Source organism: Notamacropus eugenii, chromosome 2, assembly GCF_028372415.1.
Source record: "Notamacropus eugenii isolate mMacEug1 chromosome 2, mMacEug1.pri_v2, whole genome shotgun sequence".
Lineage (NCBI taxonomy): Eukaryota > Metazoa > Chordata > Mammalia > Diprotodontia > Macropodidae > Notamacropus > Notamacropus eugenii.
The window spans coordinates 437,313,251-437,337,648 of record NC_092873.1 but is presented as its reverse complement, the minus strand read 5'-3'; the positions used below and the strand labels follow the sequence as shown (position 1 = coordinate 437,337,648).

The 24,398-nt window shown below is 45.5% G+C and overlaps 2 protein-coding genes across 2 annotated transcripts; both read right to left on the bottom strand.

Annotated features, from left to right (window-relative positions):
- Window positions 1-4,800: 4,800 nt before the first annotated feature.
- LOC140529476 (tubulin alpha chain, testis-specific-like) lies at window positions 4,801-12,642 on the bottom strand. Its single transcript, XM_072648175.1, has 5 exons — window positions 12,421-12,642; window positions 10,737-10,959; window positions 8,456-8,604; window positions 6,418-7,098; window positions 4,801-5,193 (listed from the first exon to the last, which is right to left on the bottom strand). Exons 1-5 carry the CDS (start codon window positions 12,421-12,423, stop codon window positions 4,900-4,902), a joined length of 1,350 nt encoding a protein of 449 aa, XP_072504276.1. The 5' UTR covers window positions 12,424-12,642; the 3' UTR covers window positions 4,801-4,899.
- Window positions 12,643-17,566: 4,924 nt separating this feature from the next.
- On the bottom strand, window positions 17,567-22,709 carry RABIF (RAB interacting factor). Its single transcript, XM_072648179.1, has 2 exons — window positions 22,413-22,709; window positions 17,567-18,686 (listed from the first exon to the last, which is right to left on the bottom strand). Exons 1-2 carry the CDS (start codon window positions 22,536-22,538, stop codon window positions 18,441-18,443), a joined length of 372 nt encoding a protein of 123 aa, XP_072504280.1. The 5' UTR covers window positions 22,539-22,709; the 3' UTR covers window positions 17,567-18,440.
- Window positions 22,710-24,398: the final 1,689 nt, after the last annotated feature.

Below are 24,398 nucleotides of genomic sequence, written 5' to 3'. Positions count from 1 at the left end.
GGGTGATAGGGTGACCCGGGATAGAGTCTCAGGGAAGGCAAGTTGATCCATAGGGTATTCCACTGGCAAACCCTTTCCAAAATACTATTGATTTGATGACTATGCCTTGGACAAGAAATAGGTTGGGTGGTATGCATACTGCTGTCAACAGTATGAGACTTAAGTGAAAACCAGGTTGATTACAATAAAAATGAACATGCATGTGGACCCCAAAGAATTCCTGGTCCTTACAGAGGTTTGTGTATTTACAGTAGTACAACCAAAGGAGGAAGAGACATCACAAATTTCTACCTAAAGCGGCCCCATGGGAGGGGGAAAGGTGCAGTAAAGGTGGGAAAAGGAGGAAAGGAAAGAGCAAGGGGATGACATTCTTTTCCCTTGGGAACCACTAGACTGACTGTGAAGATAGGAAGGTGCGTTATCTGCAAAGGGTCCAGGGCTGGCCCAGACTGGCTGGTGCCTGTTTTGCCTCCCAAGGACACACAGCATATCCAGCTTGGTGTGCAACAATAACTTATGTCAGCTGTGGGGGAAGGAGGGTTGTCTTTGACACATTCAAGGCCTCCTACAAGTCCAGTGTTTCTGGAAAACATGGCAACTCAAAAAGACAAGTTCAGGGGACCCCTTAACATCCCTTAATACTGCCTACACTGCTGGAAGATGGTAAGAAAGTGTAGAGAGATGGTATAGAGTAGTGGGGAGAGCTTGAGACTTTGAGTTGGTAAGACTTGAGTTCAAATTCCCCTTCAGATACTTACTAGGGAAAGTCCCAACTTCCCTGCATCTTAGTTCTCTCATCTACAAAGTAGGAAAAGATAGGACTTGAATGATTCTAATTTTCCTTTCAGCTTGACACTTATGGTTTTATAATTCTATTATGGGCAAGAGTAAAGAGAGCACGAGGCCCTGAGTCAGGAAGACTCATTTTCCTAAATTCAAATCTGGCCTCAGATTAGCTGTGTGACCCTGGGCAAGTCACTTAACCCTGTTTGCCTCAGTTTCCTAATCTCTAAAATGAACTGGAGAAGGAAAAGGCAAACCACTCTAGTATTTTTGCCAAGAAAAGAAAAGTGGAGTCATGAAGAGTCAGATATGACTGAAAATGACTGAACAACAAATTCTATTATAGCTGGTCTGGATGGTGCAAAGCTTGATCTAGATGGGGCTGGCTAGATATAGGGATTAGGTAGGTGTAGAGTTAGATGGAGTTAGGGCTCTGGATCCTATTAGCTCCAATGAAGTCAATTATTCCTTCTATTTGGATGATTCTCAGATCTTTTTATCCAAACCTAACATCCTATTCTCTCTCCTGACCTCCAATCTCATATCTCCAATTGCCTATTGGATATCTTAAACTGAATGTCCAGTAGACATTTTAAACTCGATATGTCTAAAATTGAACTCATTGACTTTCTGCCTCAAGCTCCCTCATTTTCCTAATTTCCCTTTTATTCTCAAGGGCACCACCATTCTTTAGGTCACTCAGATTGGCAACCTACAAGATATTCTCAGCTCCTCACACTCCCTGCTCTCATATCTAATCAATTGTCAAGTCTAGTGAATTCTACCTTTCCAGCATCTGTTGTATACACCCCTTTCTTTCCTCTAATGCTGCCACACCCTGGTTCAAGCTCCTAATATCTCACACCTAGACTACTGCAATCGTCTTCTGGTTGGTCTGTCTGCCACAAGTCCATCCTCTACCTAGGTGACAGACTTATCCAAAGTTCAAATCTGACCAGGTTCATCTCTCTGCTCCCCACCCCCCAAATAAATTTCAATGGCTATCACCTCCAGGATTAAATATAAAATCCTCTATTTGTCATTCAAAGTCCCTTCAAAATCTGGTCCCCTCCTAGTCATCTTATACCTTATTCCCTCCTCCTCACTGCAATCCAGTGGTCTTCCCCTCCATCCTAACTCCCTACTCCATACATTTTCACTGTCTCATGCCTAGAATTCTGTTTCTTCATCTCTAAGTTCTATCCTCCTTGGCTCCCTTCAAGTCTAAAGCAAAAGGCCACTTTCTCCTTTCCTAATGCCCTTGAATACTAGTGATTTCCTCCTGATTATCTCCAGTTTATACTGTATATATCTTATTTGTACTTGGTTATTTACATTTTGTCTCCTCCATTAGATTGTGAACTCTTTGAGAGCATGGACTGGGTTTTTTGTTTTTGTTTGTTTTTCGCTTTTGCAGTATCCCTAAGCATTTAGCCCTTAGTGTAGCTCATGATTATTTGGTGTTGTTTTGTTGTGTCTGAGTCTTTGTGACCCCATTTGGGGTTTTCTTGGCAGAGATACTGGAGTGCTTTGCCATTTCCTTCTCCAGCTAATTTTGCAGATGAAGAAACTGAGGCAAACAGGCTTAAGCGACTTGTCCAGAGTCCTCACCCAGCTAGTAAGTGTCTGATTTGAACTCAGAAAGATGAGTCTTCCTGACTCCAGACCCAGAGTTCTATCCACTTGGTCAAAGGCCTTAAGCCAAGCTATTTCCCCTTGAGGTCCTTAGGGCCTTTTCTATTTGGGTGTGTCTTATCTTCATCAAGTGACTGTGACCTCACAAATCACCTTCCACCTTACGTCCTCTAAGAAAAATCCAGGCTTTTGGCTAAGCAGTTTACTCAGATTGGGTTCAGTGCTGTGTACGTCACAGGCCTTTGCTGAAATTCACAGAATTATTACAACGTAGGAGTGTAACACAGAAAGGTAAGGAATCATTCTTCATTCCCCCACCCAAGAACCTATGAACAAGCTGGCAGATGGATGGAGTCTGCTGCAGTCAGGAGGATCATAACTTGGAGGTAGTAGACCAGCTGTGTGATCTGGGCCTAGTCACTAAACCTCAATGGCCCCAGGCTGCTCTCCAAGGCCAAATGTGGCAGAACTTCATTGGTTAAGGGAGTTTCCTCACACCAATGAAATCACAGGTCTGGTTAAAGAAAAACAAGTTGACTTCTCCTGGGACACATGCCAATGAAGACAGAATGGCTGCACGTACTTTGACATTGAGGGAATTAAAACTGATCCTCCACACTTTCCCCTGCCTTGTCACTATGGTGGACAGTTTTCTCTAAGAGGGAAAAAAGAAGAGAAGTCAGTTTTATACAACTGGGAAGGAAGAGTAGCTGGCAGAGATCCCTGGGACCTTGGTGACAATGCTAATCTAGTAGCTGTGCCAACTTTGATCCCTGAATGTGCCCTACTTCCACCCTGCTACATACTTACCTTAAAGACCGAGATATTACCTTACACAACCAATAGGAATGTGGGTGTCAGCATATCAGAGAAACCTTAAGGAAATGAGGGATTTCACACTTCCCCAATGGGAGGGGGAAAGGAAGAAATCTACCTGAACTCAAAGGACTCGGGCAGTTTGTGGCACAGAGTTATAAACGTAGAGCTGAATGGTGCCTCAGGGACCCTTTAGTCAAAATTTCCTTTTTGTAAGAAGGGAACCGAGACCTAGGGAAGTTCAAGTGACTTGCCTAAAGTCACACAGGTAGTAAGGGTCTGAAGAGGGAGTAGTTTTCTTCCTGAGTCTTATTTCCATTGTAATCTGTGGCATCTATTTATTCAGGAAACCTTTCTGAAATCAGTGAAAAGGAGGGGTAGCCGGTTACACAGGTTTGATTGTGTGTACACCACCTGTCAAGGCAGCTGTTGTCTGTGGGTCATAGGTCACTGGGAGATGGTTTCCAAGATTCTATAAGCAAATGCAGAACAGACCTCCCCTCTTTTCCTCATTAGTCGTGATATGTTCTTCCAAATCATTTCCCCCTGAATCTGTCCTAACCCCAGGTAAGTAACTTGGTAAAGGAATGATAATGGTAATCTGGTTAGCTGGGAATTACTTTGAGGGAAGAGTCCAGAGCAACTGTGGAAAGACTTTGGGTTGTTAGCAAGGTTACAGTGGCCCAAGTAGTATTGCCAGGAGCCACATGGGTGTTTAATAGATAAGAATGAGTGGGTGGGGGGGAGGGAGTGATGGGTGGGAACTAGAGACAAGGGGAAAAGAGGACAAATAAGAGCCCGAGAGGCCAATTTGGATAGTCATTTTCATGTGGCAAGCAAAAAGGTCTATGACCACACTTCATAGAAGGAGATTGGCAGGAAGAGAAAAAAAATAGAATTGAAAAAGGGGTAAATAAGGTGGTGAAGGGTAAGCATACTAATCTGAAGCTTGACAAACTGATGTAGATATAAAACTGCCAGTTAAAAAACTATGTTGGGTGATATATAGGATTATAGAATCTTGGATGAGAATTCCCTAGGCAAGGGCGTGACTGATCCCATAGATAAAGGTAGGAACTTGTGTGACAAGCCTGGGCTTTTAACAGTAGATGTCCCAGAGCAACACTGGCCAGGAAAACCTGATTATAAGTCAGTCTCCAACTCAGAAACTGGTTATTCCAGCTGATACAAACAACCTCAACGCTGACTTGGAAGTGCCTACACATGGAGCCCAAAGGAAATGGAATTCTGCTCTTGGAACTAGAGTCTAAAAACAGGGACAGTTGTCCTGCAAGTTGGGAAAGGCTTCTGACAGCCTCACTTAAGGTCCTCCATGGACACTCAGAGAACTATCCAAGTTTCAGTGTAAAGATGTGGCAGCAGTGGAATTTGCCTGAGATGGGAGCAAGGCAAATTTGAAAATTTGCCCATTTTCAAAGCTTTCATTGCCCTGTTCTACTTTCAGTCTAGCTAAAAGAAGAGAGCGAAAGGACAAAAAAAGTCCAGTGAAAAGCAGTAGTGCCTGCAAGCTTCAATGGTATATCTGTGGGAAAAAAAAAGTCTGTATTTATTGCAAGTAAGAAAAGATTTTATTTTGGGGTAGCAGGAAAAGAGAAAGATAAAAAAGAGGTGGATGAGGCAGATAGCTTATTTGCTGGATGCTTTTTAGAATTCCTCACTTTCATCTTCGCCCTCTATGGAGTCTGTGCCTACTTCCTCATAATCCTTCTCCAGAGCAGCCAAATCTTCCCGAGCCTCAGAGAATTCTCCTTCCTCCATGCCTTCACCCACATACCAGTGCACAAATGCCCGCTTGGCATACATGAGGTCAAACTTGTGATCTAGGCGGGCCCATGCTTCGGCAATGGCTGTTGTGTTACTCAGCATACATACGGCTCTCTGTACTTTAGCCAGGTCTCCACCAGGTACCACAGTTGGGGGCTGGTAATTGATACCAACCTGAAAGAGATAGAAGGAAACTGAGTTCTGGTTGATGGGTTCCCCAGTTCTCAAGCTGTCTTGCCCTAACCTAGAGATATTTTGAGGTGGGTCTCCACCTTTATAGAACATATGTTCTCTGACAAATATACCATGAGTCCTTCCTCTGGCAATGTTGCCATGAGGGAGAGCCTCGTTTCCAGGATGAGCTTGCTACTTTTAGAAGAGGTGGAGCCTGCTTCTTTTTTTCCCCCTACAATGGTTGCTTTAAAGAGGTTTACTTCTCTGACAAGGCCAGGACATCTTTATTGAACAGAACTTCTCATCACTTAACCATCTGTGGCAGCTTTGACTTAGCTTTTCAACAGGACCAAGAGCTACCACATCCTCCTCTTTGAAAATAGACTTTTATATATGTTACCTCTAGGACCCTAGTGATGAAAGTAATACAAGTGTAAAAAGAGATCCAGGCAGTCTTTCCTAATTGCTAATTATTTGAGCGTCAATTTTAAAATGTGTACTGCTGGGATGCAACATGGGGGTGAGCAACAGGGTAATTAGAAAACCTAAGTTCTAGTCGTGGGCCTGACTCTGACTAAATGTGATGCCTCAGTCCCAGAAAAGCCCAGTAAGTCACCAATTTTCTTTTCTGTAAAATGAGAGGGGATTAGACCACATGATCCAACTGATTTTTTTTTTTTTAACAGAAATCCAGAATCCCAAGGTCTGGGTTATAAAACCTGTGGAACCAATGTAAGTCAAAAGTAACACCTTAGGCTGGGGTTGCCCCTACCCTTGACCTCCATGGCAAGTCAAGGGGAGAGGGGGACAGAAATGAAAGGGTATAGGTTTTTCAATTCAACAAATACTTATCAAGTACTTGCTGTGTAGTACCAGGCACTGTGTTAAGCTCTGGGGATACAAAAAGATATGAAAGACAGTCCGTCCTCTATTCTCACCAATAACTTAAAAAACAGCAATAACTTAATAAACTGCCTCAGAGCAAATGAGGTAAGTTTGTATTCCCCACAAAATATCCAATAACTTCTCTAACTACCCAGGAATCTGAGCTTGCTCTCTCCCCTGATAATGCAAGTTCAGGGAAGATTGAGATTTAGACTCTGGCTTGGGCTTATATTTCCCACATTTAAAACTCCTGCAGTTTTAGAGTCAATGGATCCCAAGGTCAAAAACTAGGGATCTTGCCACCACCCATGACTGTTCCATCCCCTGCTTGCTACTTGCCTTAAAGCCTGTGGGACACCAGTCTACAAACTGAATGCTTCTCTTGGTCTTGATTGTGGCAATGGCGGCATTGACATCCTTGGGTACCACATCACCTCGGTACAGCATGCAACAGGCCATGTACTTGCCATGACGTGGGTCACACTTTACCATCTGGTTGGAGGGGTCAAAGCAAGCATTGGAGATCTCTGCTACAGAGAGCTGTTCATGATAGGCCTTTTCAGCAGAGACAATGGGTGAGTAGGTGACGAGGGGGAAGTGGATTCGAGGATAAGGCACCAGGTTGGTCTGGAACTCCGTGAGGTCCACATTGAGAGCACCGTCAAAGCGCAGAGAGGCAGTGATAGAGGAAACGATCTGGCCAATGAGCCGGTTGAGGTTAGTGTATGTTGGGCGCTCAATGTCCAGGTTCCGGCGGCAGATGTCATAGATTGCTTCGTTGTCCACCATGAAGGCACAGTCTGAGTGCTCCAGTGTGGTGTGAGTGGTTAGGATGGAGTTATAGGGCTCCACTACAGCTGTGGATACCTGTGGGGCTGGGTAGATGGCAAACTCCAGCTTGGATTTCTTGCCATAGTCAACAGAGAGCCTCTCCATCAGCAGAGAGGTGAAACCTGACCCTGTGCCGCCTCCAAAGCTATGAAATATCAGGAATCCTTGTAGCCCTGTGCATTGGTCCGACTAAGGGAGGGAAGAAGGGAAGAAAAAAAGCATGTCATGTGGATAAGATGGCAGGTGATAACGAATACAAAATCTCCTCCACATATATAAGGAGAGGCCCTGCCACCTCCTTACCATTTCTTGATTTGGGAAAAAAATTCCCTTTTAAAAACATAAAAGAACATACTCCCATCCATTTTTCTCCCATCCCAGTAGCTTTTAGAAGAGATTATCTACAAGGTATTTAAATGGTCTGTATGGATATAAGCCATGGTTGTTGGCTTCCCCAGGATCAAACAGCCTCTATTTCTACTATAAAGAACTTGAAAAGATCCTGAAAGATCCGATCAACATTAGGTCATGGTAGTTTGGGGGCAAGGCAAGCGTTAGGGAGAATACCGTTCTTCACAGTTACTAGGATAATACAGGGCCCTAGTACTTTCTTCTCTTAAAAAAGGCTTAAAGCCTTCTCAGAGCTGTGTTCTAAAAAAGAGGGATCTCTGACTTAGGATTCTTTTTCCTGATACAGGGTGGATACATTTCCAGTTCTTAATCCCCCAGGTGGGGAATGAGATATTCTGAAGAATAAGATTAAGCACTACCTTTCTAGAGTGGTGAATATTGCCCTGAATTCACAATTACTTGGTTAGAAAACAGATAGACTGAGTGCATGTGGATAAAGGGGAGCAATAACCACAGAGATGTGAAGCCCCTGAGTCTACTTACTCCCTCTGGGCTAGGATTTAGAAAGGCCTGTATAGGATACATGACTCAAACAGATTATCGACTTGCCAGGTTTCAGGTAGAACTAAAAAAGCCAACAGACCTTCCCGAGTGAGAAGAGGGGCAGTTCATTTTAACTCTAGATTCACATGGAAGACGGATACCTCTTACAACAGGGGTCTTTAGCTCAGGGGTTCAAGACATCATATGCATTTCATGTATCTAAAAACATTCTGAGAAGGGGTCCATGACACACATGAAAGGTTAAGACCCCTGCTCTAGGGAAAGGTTCTAGAGTTAGCTACTGTCCTTTACTATACTTTTTCCTAGTTTAATCACCACCCACAAGCATCCTCTTCAGAACATTTATCATTGATGTTGACCAAAGGACCATTCCCTTGGTGGGAGAAGACACCAGAAAAATGGTTGGATAGGTCACCTTTGAAGGAAGACTCCGAGAACCATTGGCTCTGGCAAGAAAGAGTCCATAGAGATCTGGTTTCCCTTTACTCTTACCCTCCCCTACATAAGAATCCTACCCCTCGGGTCCCAAAGACCCTTGGGGAAATGGTGGTGACTGGGTACTTCATGGTAGCCAGCCTGGAAGGTCAGGTGGAAGGGAGGTATGGGGAGATGCCATGTTTGCCAGGCTCACCAGTTTTCGGATGCGCTCCAATACAAGATCAATTATTTCCTTCCCAACAGTGTAATGGCCCCGGGCATAGTTATTTGCAGCATCTTCCTTGCCAGAGATCAGCTGTTCAGGATGGAATAGCTGTTTATAGATGCTAGTCCGAACCTCATCTGTGAGGAAGAATGTCGGGGTGAAGGAAGAAAGGGTAGGTCAGTGCAAGAAAAGAAAGAAGCATTTTTAAAGCACCCATGAGATAGGATACAATTTTTCATTTATTTTTATTTTTTACAATTTATTTCTTATTTACAACTATTATCTCATTTGACCCTTACAACAACCCTGGGAGGTAGGTGATATTATAATTCCCATTTTACAATTGAACATAGTAGTTAAATGACTTGCCCAGGGTCCCACAGCTAGTGTCTGAAACCGATTTGAACTCAGGTCTTCCCCAGTGTACTAGACTATATTTTTCAAAATAATCAAAACACTATTAGTACCCTCTAATGAATTCCATCAGAAAATAGAGGCTAGAATGGAGAGGGGTCTGGCTTATCATAACTAAATCTTTCATTCCAGATTTTTAGGTTTGTGGATTTGGGAGTCTGGGTAGGAGGAAAAGGCAAGAGATATTTAAGTTTCAGTTGGTTTAACTTTTAGTCCCCAGGGCTCAGGGAAGAGGGATGGGGGAAACACATTTCTATAGACCTCTATAGCTTAAAAAGTTATTTGTATAACAATTCTGTGGAGCAAGTGCTAGGAATATATCCATGTTACAGATGAAGAAATGGGGGACAGGGGATTTGAGAGGAAAAGCAGCCCAGGTCTCTTCAAGTCTGGCTCTTTCTACTATAATGCACTAACCTGAAATTCTTAATAAACTCATTGCAGACATAGGTCAACACTCGCTTTCATTTACAAGGAAGAAGAGCTGGGATGGGGATAAAGAAGAACCTAAAAGTAGACAGACAGCTGGCCCAGTGGATAGAGCACTGGATAGAAATAAAAAAGATATTACTTCAAATCTGGCTTCAGACATGTATGGGGTTGATCCTGGTCTGCCTTAAGTTTCTTCATCTATAAAATGGGGGTGACAACAGTACCTACCTCCCAGGATTATTATGAAGGTAAAACGAGAGAACATTTGTAAAGCACTTGGCTAACTTTAAAGTGTTAAGTTTCTGTTGTTTAAGTTGTGTCCAATTCTTTGTGACCCCATTTGGGGTTTTCTCGGCAAAGATACTGGAGTGGTGCGCCATTTGTTTCTCCAGCTCATTTTACAGATGAGGAAACTGAGGCAAACAGGGTTAAGTGACTTGCCCAAGGTGCCACAGCTAGTAACTGTCTAAGGTTGGATTGGAACTTGGGTCCTCCTGACTCCAAGGTAGGCATTCTATCCACTGTGCCACCGAGTTGCCCTTTATATAAAGGCTAGCTAGTATTATTAAAGAGGAAGGGTTCTTTTCATGCTAGGGAGGGAGAAATTCATCATCAAAGCTCTCATGACTCCGATCTCTGCCTTGCATCTAGAAATGCTTATTATTAATGCTGATGATAATAATATTAAACAATAATTAGCCAGATAGAAAGCAGGCCCACAACTCCCCACATTGTCACCTATTTGCAGCAATGGCTTTAGAAAAGTGGGAGGTTCACAGGGCAGGAAGCCAAGGAGGCCCAACTGAGGTAGCTAAGAAGAAAGGCAGCTAGGGCCTGCAGAGAGCCAGCCACAGCCAATTCAATCCATCTCCTGCTTGGAGCTATTTGTTAAATTACTTTAGCTGAGCACCCGCCATTTTGTGAGAATCCTATTCCCCTTGGATTAGTGAGCCTGGAAATGCTTTTCTTTCTGGAGGAGCAGTAGGAGGGAAAAGAGTCTGTTCCGGTTTCCCCTGCCCCATTCCTCCTTAGGCTGGATGAAAAAATACCTGGCTGTCAGCGTCCACCCACATGGAGATGATTAACTCCACTGAACGGCTTGGGATTGCTCCCTCCACAGCCAGAAAAAAGCAGCTCTAGATTCATGGCAGAGATTGGAGTCATCAGAGCTTGGGGGAATTTCTTCCCTCCCTGGCCCCTCAGCTCTGCCCTCTCCTGGAGGCAGCCTTGACAAGAGCAGCAGGCGTCGCTGTGGTTTTTGGCAAGCAGACAGGTTTGGATTCCATTGCAGGCTCATTTCCCAAGTCAGGCTCCCCAAGGACTTTGGGGCCTGGGGCAAGGAGTCCAGGTTGGGGGAAGGGGAAGCTTTTCTTTGTCTTTTCTCCCCCTCATCCCCCTCCACTGAGTCTTTTTCACTCCTTACCTATTACGGCAGGCTCCAAGTCTACAAAGACTGCTCTGGGGACATGCTTGCCAGCTCCAGTCTCACTGAAGAAGGTATTGAAGGAGTCATCACCACCCCCCAAGGTCCTGTCACTGGACATGGTACCATTGGGTTGGATACCGTGCTCTAAGCAATACAATTCCCAGCAGGCATTGCCCATCTGCACTCCGGCCTGGCCGACATGAATGGAGATACACTCACGCTGTATGAGAAACAATGCACAAATGAGTATGTTTGTCGTTTCTGTTTTCCAGGATGGAGAAGGAAAGTTTAGGAAAAACAACAGCAGGGGCCTTTCTGCTATGCTCTACCAGGGAAGATTCTCTTTGTGTTTGGTCCAATCCTTATTCCTGCCCAACCAGTAAGGGCAATATCACTGGCTAGCTGCAGAAAGGGAATTATTATGGACACTGCTCTGCTTGTACCATCAGCTGAGAACCTGGTTTAGGGTACTGACTCGATGTCCCAAGCCTCCAGAATACCTGGCTTCGGGTACACCAAGGAGTCTAGTTACTGCAAGCCAGCTCCCTTTCAGAAGCACTATCCCACCCCTCCCCCTCTTTTCCTGTCCAAACAGGCAGGCAGTTCCCCTTCCCTAATCAGGAGAGGTCAGGCACTATTGGATTCCAGTCAGAAGAAGGCTGATTGATTCCACAGGAGCTGCAGATTGGCCAAGTACCCTACACCTGCTGGAACGGCTTAAAACCAAGAAGGTTGGGCTGTGTGAGTTGCAAGAGCATCTCCCTATCTGTCTGAGTGGGTTACCGTCTTCACCACTTATAGCAAAACTGGATGACATTAGTCATTCTCCAGAAAGATTCTAGAAAGACAAGGACCCTTCCTGCCACTCCCAGGTGGATCAGTTTTTATGGCCACCAGTTCAGGATGTCTGAATCCTATCTCTTTCTTTTCCTTTTCCCTCCCTCACCTAACTAAAGCCAACAGCATCTTTCTGAGGCAAAATGGGGAACTCCTAATGGGCGCTGACCCCTGCTGGCAGAACTTGGGGAACGTGGCCCTCGTAGGGCCAGGATGAACTGTCCCACCCCCAATACCTCCCTTCAAACACATAAAAGGATCCAGCACAAAGGCACATTTGTCCTGTGGCGCTGGGAGGGGTCACAACAGGGAAACCCACAAATCTTAGGCAGCTAGAACAGGAAAGAAGCTTGGAACTCCACATTGCGCCCCGCCCCTCCATCCTAGCGAAGGCTGCAGGCTCCAGACTGGCTTCAGGCCAAGGGGCCCCAGAACCAGTTCGAAACCAGGCGGAGGAGAAACCTATGAGCTTTTCCCTCCCTCCCTCCGCCTCGGGGAGTCCAAATTTCAAGGACAGTGGACACTCTGTGCTTTAGCATAATAGCCAAGAGAAAGATGGAGCAGGGGAGGCTCAGAAATTCCTTCCTGTTCCCAAGAGACTTCCAAGCGTATCCAAATGGGGGGAAGGGGAGAAAGAGTTTAGGGTCAACGATCTGGCAAGGCAACTTAGTAACTAAGCAGCTCGTTCTCGTTTCCCCTCCCCTCCAAGGTGTCAGACTGGATTGCTTGAGCGCAACTCCTCTCGCCCTGACCCCATCTGGGAGTGTTCCAGCGTGGCCTCGGGTTCCCTGGGACGTGGTCCCCTCCCGACAGCCCGGACCCTTCCACACAGTCCTGCCCTCACCATGGTGGCTCCGACGGGTGAAGATGGGAGGGCGCTGTTGACTGCAGACAGGTTACGGGTCTCGGCCAACACAGGAAATCCGAGGGCGCTTGCCTCCTGAGCTTATATAGCCCCGCCGAACCTCTGGTCCGGCCCTCCTCTCAGCTTCCATTGGGCCGTCTCCTAAGCCGGGCCCCACCCTCCGCTCCCTCACTGGGCCAGGCCCCCAAAGAAGTCCGCCCCTCCTTTCCTTACTGGGCAGCCGCTTATGAAATCTCCCCGCCGGAGCTGCTCATTGGGCAGTTTGTACTAGGGAGGGGAGGAGACTGCACACCTCCGGACCCAGGTGTCTCCTGCGGGACCTGAGCCTGTACCTCGCTGAGTCCCTGAGCGTAGCAGAAGGGTCCGTCCAAGGGAGGCGCTGGCGTTTGACTTCCCTCCCACCCCATTCCCTGTGTGCCTCTCCTGCCAATGTGCGTACTTCAGAATTTCGGTTTTGAATTGCCCCTCCTCGCCCCCCTCCCCCATGTGAGCCCCAGGAATGAATCATGTGAAAGATCTGCTTTTTAAAAGTCTTGAGTTTTCCGGGATCACACGGAACACATTCAGAATTATCTGTATTTTACTGAAAAGACCGACTTTCCATGTCATTACTTTGCCTATTTTCAGAGTTTTCAGGTTGGTTCATCTCAGAATTTGAGTCCCATACTCATCTCACAGTGCTGATTCACCTGTTTATCCGAAGCACACCTGTCTACAATTTCTGTTCCTTCTGGGTAAACAATTAGCCCCTTTCTCTGCTTAGGGGCAGATTAATGAGGGAGCGAAATGTCATTCGGCTTCATCAAAGGATTGGATAAAGTACTTCCACCCTTCAATAATGATCGCCTTTAATATTTTTCCAGCCTGTAGCAGAAGTTGCAGTTTTTCATCCATTTTCATCATGTTCTTCTCAAAAGATGACTGACGGGAGGTGGTAGTGATGTACGTGAGCTAACGTGTACAAACTTTATGGAGTGAGGTCTCTGAGACTAAATTCAATTCTCCCAAGGCGAAATTATAGTTGTGAAGTCCTTCAGCCCATCCTAGTGTTCTAGATGGGCTGGGGAACAATTGGGGAAGATTCAGAATTGGTGTCTCCTATGTTTCATTTGATTTCAGATCCACTGCTCTTTGACCAAGAAGATACAAACTCTATTTGTGTATTCAAAGACACTGATAGGTTGCACCACAACAATGTGCCCATTTGCCCTTTGAAATATTTGTAAATGAGTATTCCCTCCAGCACCTCCAGGAGGTGAAGACCCCAGATTCAGTGCCAGGCAATTTACTATCAGAAAGAGTCTTCAACTTTTCGAAGGCCACTAGCTGCGCTTTAAAATGTCACTGATCACAAAAATATGGTGAGAGATCATGAGTGACTCAGTGCAAATGAACATTCTGAAAGTGCTTTAAATGTAGGATAAAGTGCTTTAGAAATGTATGATATTCCCACATGTACAAAAATATTTATAGCAGCTCTCATTGTGGTTGCCAAGAACTGGAAATTGAGGGGATGCCCATTGGGGAATGGCTGAGGAAGTTGTGGTATATTAATGTAATGGAATACTATTGTGAAATGATGAACAGGTGAACTTCAGAAATACCTGGATAGCCTTATATGAATTGATGTAGAGTGAAGTGAGCAGAACCAAGAAAACATACACAGTTACAGCCACGGTGTTTGAGGACTGTTTTTGATAGGCAGTCCTCCACAGCAAGGCAAAGACAAGGCAAAACGCCATCCACATTCAGAAAAAGAACTATGGAGTCGGAAGGGAGAATGAAGCAAACTATTTTCTCTTTTGTTATGTTTGGTTTTGTTTAGTTTTACTCATGCTTTCTCCCATTCCTTTTAATTCTATGAAACATAACTAATGTGAAAATGTGATTGTTGAAAACTGAAAACAAAGTAAGTAAATCTGAAAAAAATGTATGGCATTATAAAGCCATTGTGGCTACTATTAGGGAAAAAGAGTTCACTTGTCCTACTACAGGAAGGCAGTACTTGTAGCTAAAAACCACTTTATTACCACTTGGTGTGGAGGAGGGGGAGGCCTTCCTTATGTGGATATTAGTTGGCAATATTGGTGCCACTGAACATTATATCCCTCCCTTGCCCCTCTCTTCAGAGTATGCAATTGTCCAACCAAATATATTACCATACCCCAACAACCCAGTGGGTTAGTCCCTTTTCTTTCTGACCTCTCTTGGGGTTTTCTTGGCAAAGATACCAGAGTAGTTTGCCATTTCCTCCCCCAACAATCCAGGGATCCTCAATCTTTTTGGAACAATGATATTTTATTTCATTCTGAAACATCCTCTACCAACTCCCATAGCACTTTGCATCTCATTTATGCACTTTTCTGATTCCTAGTTACTTAGGTATATGTCAAAACCTCCTACTAGGTTTTAAGTTCCATAAGGATAGGATCCATGTCTTAAACTTTTTCAATGTTCTACACAGTGGTGTCTAACGTGAAACAAGGACCACTGAACTACATAAGGAATACTGACAAAAAAACCCCACACATTAACATTATCTATGCTCTGCTATATTTTTATTTATTTTGTTAAATATTTCTCAATTATATTGTAATCCAGTTCAGGCTTACTATGGAGTGTTGTCAGCTATGTCACCTGAGCTCTACGCAAAGTAGAGCCTTTAAGAAGTATTTGTTAAATTTGATCACATTTTACAACTTTTTAAAAAAAGAGTATCTTGAATTTCTTCCTTTCTCCATTCATAGTCTCATCCCATTTCCAAGTTTAGTGTTTTGTAATTTCAACCTCTTCTCTACTATTTATGTGTATTTTTATATACCAAATCCCTGTAGGTCACATTGGAAGGAGGGGAGGAGACAGCTATGCAGTGGATTAAGTGCTGGGTCTGGAGTCAGAAAGACCTGAGTTCAAACGTGGCCATTGACACTTCTTAGCTGTGTAATCCTGGCCAAGGCATTTAACTTCTTTTTGCCCCAATCCACTGGAAGAGGAAATGTCAGTAACCAGTATCTTTGCCAAGAAAATCCCACAGACAGTTTGGCCCATAAGGTCATGGAAGAGTTGGAGATGACTGAACAACTAAACAACAAATCACTGGGACATACCTGCCCAGGAATTTAAATTGCTGCAAGTAGGAGCTCCCTGGTATATACTAACTTAGTTTTCCAGCAGACCAAAAGCTCCAGAGCCCTTTGAGAAAGGAGTTGGGGCCTTTGTTTACTTTTTCCATACCTTTCCCTTTAGCATGACAAAATGATACTGAAATGAGAACCACAGACAGTCTAGTCCCATGAGGGTGAGGTAAACAGAGATGGAAAAGCTCCAGGAGAACAAGCATATCCTGTTCACCAAGGGCTGAGTAGAGGTAAAACATTATGACTGCCAGGTTTTTGGGGGGCAATTTCTGAGCCTGTGTCAGGGAGGTATCTCTTGAGCTTCTGGCCCTTAGACTTCATTCATGATGGGTTAATTCCCATCTCCACATATTTAATTCCTTCCACTCAAATGGGGACATTTAAAACCACTTCCAGGCCAGACAAGAAAAGCTCAGAAGCCAGCTTTTGCTCTACCTGAAAAAGTCCCACCTCGGCAGTTACTACCTTTCCCTTCTCTCCTCCCAGTACCTAGACACTGTTACATCTCATCCAGCCTGCTTTCTATCCAAGTCTGAGGCAAGCACACAGAACGTGTTTTTTAGCCCTTCCTTACAGATCAGAGATATCATCAGCATTTATTGACCCAAAGAACTAAATTCTTTGTCCGCAAAAACTGTTTTAAATGAGCCTCATTTTAATGGATATGCCAGAAAATATAGCCTTACAAAATTGTTATAACTTTGGAATACAACAGAAAATTCTTTTCTTTTGAAGATATCTGTTAACAGAATTTTATTCTGAAGTGTTTATATATCCCATTCTGCTCCGCAATAAATCTGTAACTAACTGGAATGAACTACTGTATAAATATCTGATGTTAAGTGAAGAACTGAGTCTGGAGTGCTGAAACATACCTTGTAATACAACCTGTGTGCCCTCATTCAGAGAGCATGGTGCTAACATGAAATATAGCAAGAGTATGCTCTGCTTTGACTTCTTGTACATAGAAGTGACTCTCTAGTTGCAAAAGATCCCTTCACAAGGCCAAATGCTTCCCCTGGAGCAACCACAGTGACCATGACCACAGCAGTAAGGCCAAGTTGCCCTTTCAGACCTAGTGAAAGTGGCTGATTCATTTATTCACATTTATTTACTGCTATGTGGAAGGTATTGTGCAAAGCCACAAAAAAAAAGTTTCCTTTAATCAAGACTGGGCACGAAAAAGTCAAAGCTGAGTGGGGGCTCCCCAATGACTTCAGTAGCTGATGAGCCAGAGGCAGGAAAATTCAAGATGAGGCCTACGATGTCTGATTCACACATTCTCTCCAAGGACACACAAGTTCTTTTACCTTGTTCAGATTTTTTTGCTTTTATTGTCAGTAAATTTGAAAAGATGAAATAGTAAATTTCTTGTATTTTTGGCTTCTGAGGCAAAAATTGCTTGTCCAGGTTTGGCTGGTAAAATGAAGGGTCAACATATCACCAGACACACCTACTCAGTTTTGTTTCTTTGGCCCAATTGTCTTTGTACGAATAAAAAAAACCTCAATTGTGTTCCTAGCAACCATACAACAACACATTCAACTTCTTTGATGTTCAGAAAATCTAGGTACTGTCCAATTTTATCAACAGTAGCACTCCAGGAGGCCATGACTGGGGAATAAAGCCACCATTCTTTGGGGGGGAGGGAAAGGCTGGTTAAAGGGTTATGCACAATACTTTCACCTTAATGGGGAGCCCACTCTGTAGATGTGTTAAATAGGTCAGGGGAGAGGGAAAGGAAGAAGGAAGAGAATGGAACAGAGCATCAAACCAAGAGGTATGAGGCACTCAGTCACTCAAGATGGTGCCTGCATTCCGAATAATCTGTGCTTCCTCTCCACCTTAACCCCCATCACCCTGAGTTGTCCCAGGAGACTGCTTTAAACCTTACTTTATACACCATTGGAGAGAAGGTACCCTGGGTCAGTTCAATGGAGATGACAAAGTAAATGGAAACCACAGAAGAGAGTAACGACAAGAAAGGATACCAACTCATTCATATTTAATGCCCTCTGGGATCAGCACCAAACCAGAAGGGCCAAGAGTTTTCCTAGCAGTCAGGAAACATGAATTCACTTGAATTGAATAGGAATACAGGAAACTGGAAGGCAAGTTTGCATTCTGGAATCTGTTAGGATGGCGAGTGTTCACCAGGAATTCTTGCCCTGCACCAGGTCCATCAGGTCCAATAACTGTACTGATGATGCTTTCTTTGGACACAGTTCTTCTCGTGAAGAAGAGCCTCAGTCATCTGTTCAGACATGAGCCGAGGCTGTAAACTTCACATGCAGGTCAGCAGTGGTTCCCTCTTTATGTGCTCTCCACCCTAATACTCAACGGAGAGTCTCAGACACATCTGGTGAATTACTTTTCTGTGGTGGTTGCCAGAAGGTGCTAAAAATTTAACTCTATACTCATATAGCGTAAGGTAAGGTTAGACCATTGATGAGAAACCACATGAGAATTTCAAAAGCTAAAAGGAGTCAAATAAATCAGAACAGTAAAAATTTGTCACCTAGACCAGGAAACAAAAAATAGCACCTGAATAAGAGAAACTGACACATGTCCAGGCCAGTGGATGAATTCCGGGAGGCACCTGGCTTCCCATGTCACTCAAACCAGAATGGGGAAGAGGAAAGAGTGGTGCACTACAGGGAGAAATATTTGAGACATGTGCACTTGAGGTCTCAAGGAAGCAAGTTAGGGTAAACCCTTTGTATGTCCAAGTAGACACTGTGGTACACACAACTTTACGTTAGTACGGAGAAGAAAGCAGCAGAACAGTTATATCAGGTTAGAATGACTTCTGTTTTGGGGAGATGATTCCACTATGGGAAGCTGCTGCTGAAGATCCCTTAGTCACTCATGGGAAACCCTCTCCAAAGCCACATAAAAATTATTTTTGTCATCCAGGCAGTGCCAGCCGATGGGTCCGATTTCACAATCTGCGCAGACCAGAAATTTGATGTTCCCCACGTCTTTGGTGAAGCCCACATTCTCAAAGGTAAACATGTCATCAACCAGCCAGTGTTCTTGAAGAAAGTCACCTTCTGGGTTGCTGCCATCAGCCAGAGCTGGTTTCTTCCTCATGGAGGGAAGGAACAGCTGCCATGCAAGAAAACATAGAGTCACATGGGATCACACATCACCCTATTTCTTGATCATATTCAATGTCCTACAACCTCAAGTAATAACAATTTTAAAAAGGGGAACAAGGTATATAGTTTGAGGGGGCATTCTGGATGGTTCATGTCTGGCTTCCTGATGCTACCTGACATAGTCAAGATTCTAGTTACTGCTGGTGTCTTGTCTTTGTAGCAGTAGAGAGGATCCTGGCTCTCTTATTCCCTGGATTCCCTGAATAGACTACATATGCAACATTACATGAAGTGCTCCTAGGATTCAGAGTCAGCCCCAAGACTTGGGTCTCCATGCCCAAGATCTCTGGAATTTCACCCTTCCAACTTCCAGGATTCTCCACCAGCAGTGTAGAAATTCAAAGAGCTTTTGCAGACAAAGAACCAAATTAATTTTCCAATGTTGCCAAATCAGCTCTACTAACATCTGACCAATGCTACATGGTTTCTAACGTCACCAAAGTAGGTTTCCATTCTGTCTCTCATCCTTATAGCTGCTCTCATCACATTTCCCTGAAGACTTTAGTGATTTCTTCTTTTGTAAAATGATGGGATTATGATCTCTAAAGTCCCTTCTAGATCTGAATTCTGTATGTATATACACACACACACACATACAATGTATATTCCTTCTAACTAACCTAATAATGATGAGCAAAGAACTCAAGTAAAAGTCTTTAAATGGTAAGTGATTTGACAGATATAAGGGACAGGAAAAACAGGGTAGGTAAATTCTCTACACAGTATAACCATGAAGTATGTGATAGATGCTGATGAGGATTCTTTAGTTTGTATTAAGGAACTCTTATATGGAGAATGGTCACTTCAAGAGTTCTTTGGGGAGAACCACATTTCCTAACACTACTGCCCCCTGCCTCCAGATACTTCTTCTCTTTTGTTCAAATAGATGTCTGTGTCATCCTAATACACAGACATCTATCTGCTAATTCACCTGTGGCTTCTCTGGTAACACTACAAAGTTAGAAGCCATTTCATGTCTATACGTATCAATTTCTCTGAAAATGTTTTCTGCCAATACTCAATCTTGTGGGCATGGATGAGATCATGTTATAACAATTTGCAGGGGGCCGGACTTTGTGACTTCAGGCAATTCCTGAGTATTTAACTTTTGTAAAGAGCTTTGATATCCACAGATTAAGTCATGATATAAGAGTACATTAATAATATCTCCATTAAACAGAGATCATGCAAATTATGTGCTTGGTGGTATTAAGCATTAGCAAAACAAAAAAGAAATATTAACTCTGTTCTCATTTATGGACCAATATACTGCAACCCTTTCCTGACTTACTAGACTATCTCTTCTTACTAGTCATATATATTCTCAAACACTTACTGAATTTGCTGAGCGTCCACTCTGTAAAGTCCAATCTTACTGAACATCCCCATTTAGATTTGTTTCCTGACCAGTCAGGATTATCATACATGGCAGTGACAGAGGAATATTCCAAATGAAATGTTGCAACGCCAAAGACCTCCCTCAAGCGCAGGTCAGGTAAAGAGGAAGTATTTGTAGTTGGGATACACCAGGGTGCTGGCTGAATACTGGGCAGCGTGCACCAAGGTACCTGTCATCCAGTGCTTGCAGATGTCCACAAAACCCTTCATCGACTGAAGAAACCCAAGAGCACCTACCTCACAGGGTTGTTGTGAACATCAGATAATAGATGTAAAATGCTTGGCAAACGTTAATGGGAAATATAAGCGGGAGCTTTTATTATCAAGGGAAACTAGGCCACTGGATTAGTCAACAGAATGGTACCAGGGATCGTAGGGTTACCTTTGTCTAGGTTAGAACGTTCTCCCAACTCCCCCCATCTCAGTTCCCTTTGAAGTTTAAATGGCACTTGCCCCAAAGTCTTTCCTAATTCCTGGTGTTGTCACGGTCTCCAAATCATGGTGCCTTTACTTTGCACGTATCAGGTATTTACCTATCCGTGAACATGCAGTACTGCCAGGTAAAATGTGAACTCATTGAGGGCAGGCTCCCCGCCCAGTCTTTGTAAGTCCAGCACTTGGTGTTCGTTAAGGAATCAAAACTTGCTTTGTTTCTTTCCTTTATTTTTGATTAAAAAAATGGGCTTTTTTGGAATACTGAAACGCGTGGCTTTTCCACACCTAGAGCAGACAACGCGGTCTCGATCTAGGACACACCAGACGAGGTTAGTTCTGTTAGTTTAATCTTCTCCCGCCCATCCTACTGCGGAGAACACTGAGGCAAGCAGCGTTAAGTAACTAGCCCAGGTCCCGCAGCTCGGAAGTGCCCGGGGCCACGTTTCAACTCAGGCAGGAGTCCTCAGTCCAGGCCGGCCCCGAGCGCCACGGCGCCACCTAGCGGCCCTACACGTGCAAAGAGGTTCGCCCAAAAGACGAAGCCAAAGCGAGCTCGGAGTCACGTGACCGAGGTCAGGGCGGGGTTCCCCCCCTCCCCGAGCCCCCATCTCCGCCGCTAACCAACTGGGGGACCCTAGGGGCACCCATGAAAGGATTCCATGAGTTTGCTATGACATTTTAAAGTACTGCTTATTTACAGTAATTATACATTAACTGAATGGCCTTTTTAATTTGCTTTAAGTTTTGCACAAAACGACCCAAACTCCCAAACCGCTTCGGCTAACCTGGTTGTTGCCAGCTAGCAATCATCACTACTGGAAGAGAACCGGCCCCCCCCTAATCCGGGCGCTTTGAGACCCGGTCGGAAAGGGGCCCCACTCCGCCAAGCCATGAATCCGGAGGAAGCCCCGCACAACCAGGCCCGGAACCCTCCCTTCCCTCTCGAGGAACCGCCCGCAGGGAGGCCGCGGCGCAGGGGCTTCAGAGCTGGCCTGCTCCTGCCCTCGGCCCACTCGGGCCCGGCTTTCTAACAAGCTGACGCGGCCAGGGCTGCACGTGAAAACGTTCCTAGCACACTTCTGGGCGCCGAGGCACCGTAGCCTCCGTATGTGAACCATTGAGCTTGGGGTTTTTAATTCCTCCTACTGACAGTCCCAAACCCCGAGGGTGATTTTTTGGCAGGGGAATTCTTTAGGGGTGGGAGAGGCCATCTTCACAAGTCCTTTCCCTCAGTTTTCCAGGGCATCAAGTCTGGCCCTCAGCCAAGGCCGCGGTGCCCTGGCCGAGGGCGGTAGAGCTGACGGAGCGAGGGGAGAACCTGGGTCCCGAGCCTCTGCGGGCCTGGCTCCAGGGTGTCCCGCGCGGAGCTCGGTCAGGGACTCGGACCACAGCCGGGGGCACTAGGAAGACGCTTCTCCACCCCCAAACTTCCAAGGCTCCTGGGTCCCACCCTCGCCGGGCTAGCTTCCTTGCGGGACGCCGGGTCCGGGTGTGAGCGTCAGGGCCGGTTTCTACTAAGGGTTCAGACCGTGACCCTACAAAAGAAAGGGGTCAAAGGGGCGGGCCAGAGCCAGGGCGCAGGCGCACGAGGGCGCCGCGAGGGAGCAGCATGGAGGCGGGGAAACACGGAGGGGCGGAGCTCAGGGAGGAAGAGTCTAGTGTAGCGAGGGGCGGGGCTGGTGCAGGAAGCAATATCGCGCGCGCGGGGCGGGGCTCGGAAGCCAGAGAGGGAAAGATCTCAGACCGCGAAGGGCGGGGCTGTGGGCGGGGAGGGCGAGGTCTCCGGACCCAGCAGCCCCATCCTCTATGCCCGGAGGGTGGGCTCCTTCTTGCCCGATACCTGTCTGCGTGAGAAGAGAGCGGCCCCGGGCTGCAGCACCCGGGATCCGCAGCGTTGACACAGCACAGCTTTCCTGTTCCGGCCTTCGGCTGACACTAGCTCGTTCATGTGCTCCTTCGGCTCCATCGCGCCGCTGCCACCACCGCTGCCGCCGCTACCACCCCTTCCCTTAGCCGCCTCCACTGCGCAGGCGCAGATTGGCTCACAGCGTGGGAGCCTTCTTCCACACCTCCTTTCTTCAGTGCGCAGCCGCCGCCGCCTCCTGGGTCCCCGCAGTCCTCGTTACTGCGCAGGCGTCTTCCGCTACTGTTGGGTCCACTACGCAGGCGCTATCTTCCTCCACTGCCCATCCTGAGTGGTCAGCCGTATCGGAGTGGCTTTGTGACGCGGACATTGAACTCCTGGGAACCAGCGTCCAACTCCCTCCTCCCGCCATTGCCAATTCACAGGGACGGCAGCGCCCAACCTCCTCGATCCCGAGCGGGGTTAGGCTAGATGAAGGCTTGCTTAATCTTGCTGCCTGACGTCACACGCTCAGCCCGGAAAGGACTATATACATAGTTGCTATTAGCTTTGCGGGGGGGGAGGCAGTAGCCCTTCACTACGTGGAGACCCCGCCCGACTCCGTACGCCTCTCTGGCAAGCTGCCTTAAGAAGACGCGACTTTCCTAGAAAGTGCAGACCGTCCACTTTTCCTGGCAGTCGAACTAGAGGCACTAGCAAAGATGCCCGTTTTTTTTTACTGCATTGGATCTAGGGCGCGGTGAAGAAAATGAGGTCTGGAGAGGCAGTTGTATGTTTTTACCCCGCCTCTCTCCCTCTCATCTATAACCACAGATTTACTAACATCCATGAACACTTTTGAGCCTAAGGTCATAGATTTAGAAAGTTACTAGACAGGCAGAACCTGTGGAAGTTGCGGACGATTGTTATCTCTGTCCTTTAAGCCATTCATCTTCTCCAGCTCTGTTCCATCCATGAAGTTGGGAGGGATTTTAAACTTGTGATGTAAGTTTAGCGCAGTCTTCGATGTTCTTGGACGTCACTGAGAGGTTGTGATTTGCCCAAGGTCCCACAGCTAATGTTATCAGGCAGGGCTCTGATTTCCTTATTCTGAGGCTGCCTCACTTCCATATATCCAGTATGCCAAGTTGCCACCTACTTAATTCTGGAAACTTTTAAACACTGAATTAGTAGACCCCAGTTGCTTAAGACTATCAAAAGGTTGGTAGCTTTCCCCAATGATGGCTTTCTAATTCAATAGCCTCAAATTTCTTCCTGTCAAGGTCCAGCCCTTGTAGAAAAGGCCTTGGTAGTACTGGGGAGGCATATGATTTAGAAGTGACCAGAATGCTGAAGAGTTAGGACCTGATAAGGAAAATCTCATTTAGGAAAAGGAATCAGAAAATACCACCTTACCCTTGTATAGTGTTTCCTACATGCATTACAGCCCATTCCATCCTCACAGCAACCCTGTGATGTAGGCAGGGCAGTTATTACTTCCATTTTATAGCAGAAGGAACAGAGTTAAGTTTGAGTGATCTGATCAGTCATTTGCAAGTTTTAAGGTTTTCAGTCCAGCTCCTCTGAAACCCTGCTACAGTATTCTTTGGGGAAATAGTGACCAAGTTGAAGTTTGCTTTCCATTCACAACAATGTGGCATACATTCTTCTCTAACTGTATACCCCTAAAATAACCAAGCAGGCATTATGTTTCTCTTTCCTTTGTCTTCCTTGTCCTTCCCTTCTCATTGAGTATACTGCAGTAGGGCAAATTCAGATTGAGTGGTGTGACTTGGGTTAGTAAAAAATGGTAGAAGGTAGTTTTGGTCCCTATAAAAGAAGAGCAACTGTTTTCCTATCTGTAGCAGGACCTAATGCTCTGCAGCAAGTACACAAGGGTTTAAGAGATTAAGGTGAAAATCAAGTTCTAGAGAAGGCACCTAAAGCTGATCCTCTCCCCCTTTCCTATAAAGGCCTTTAGAG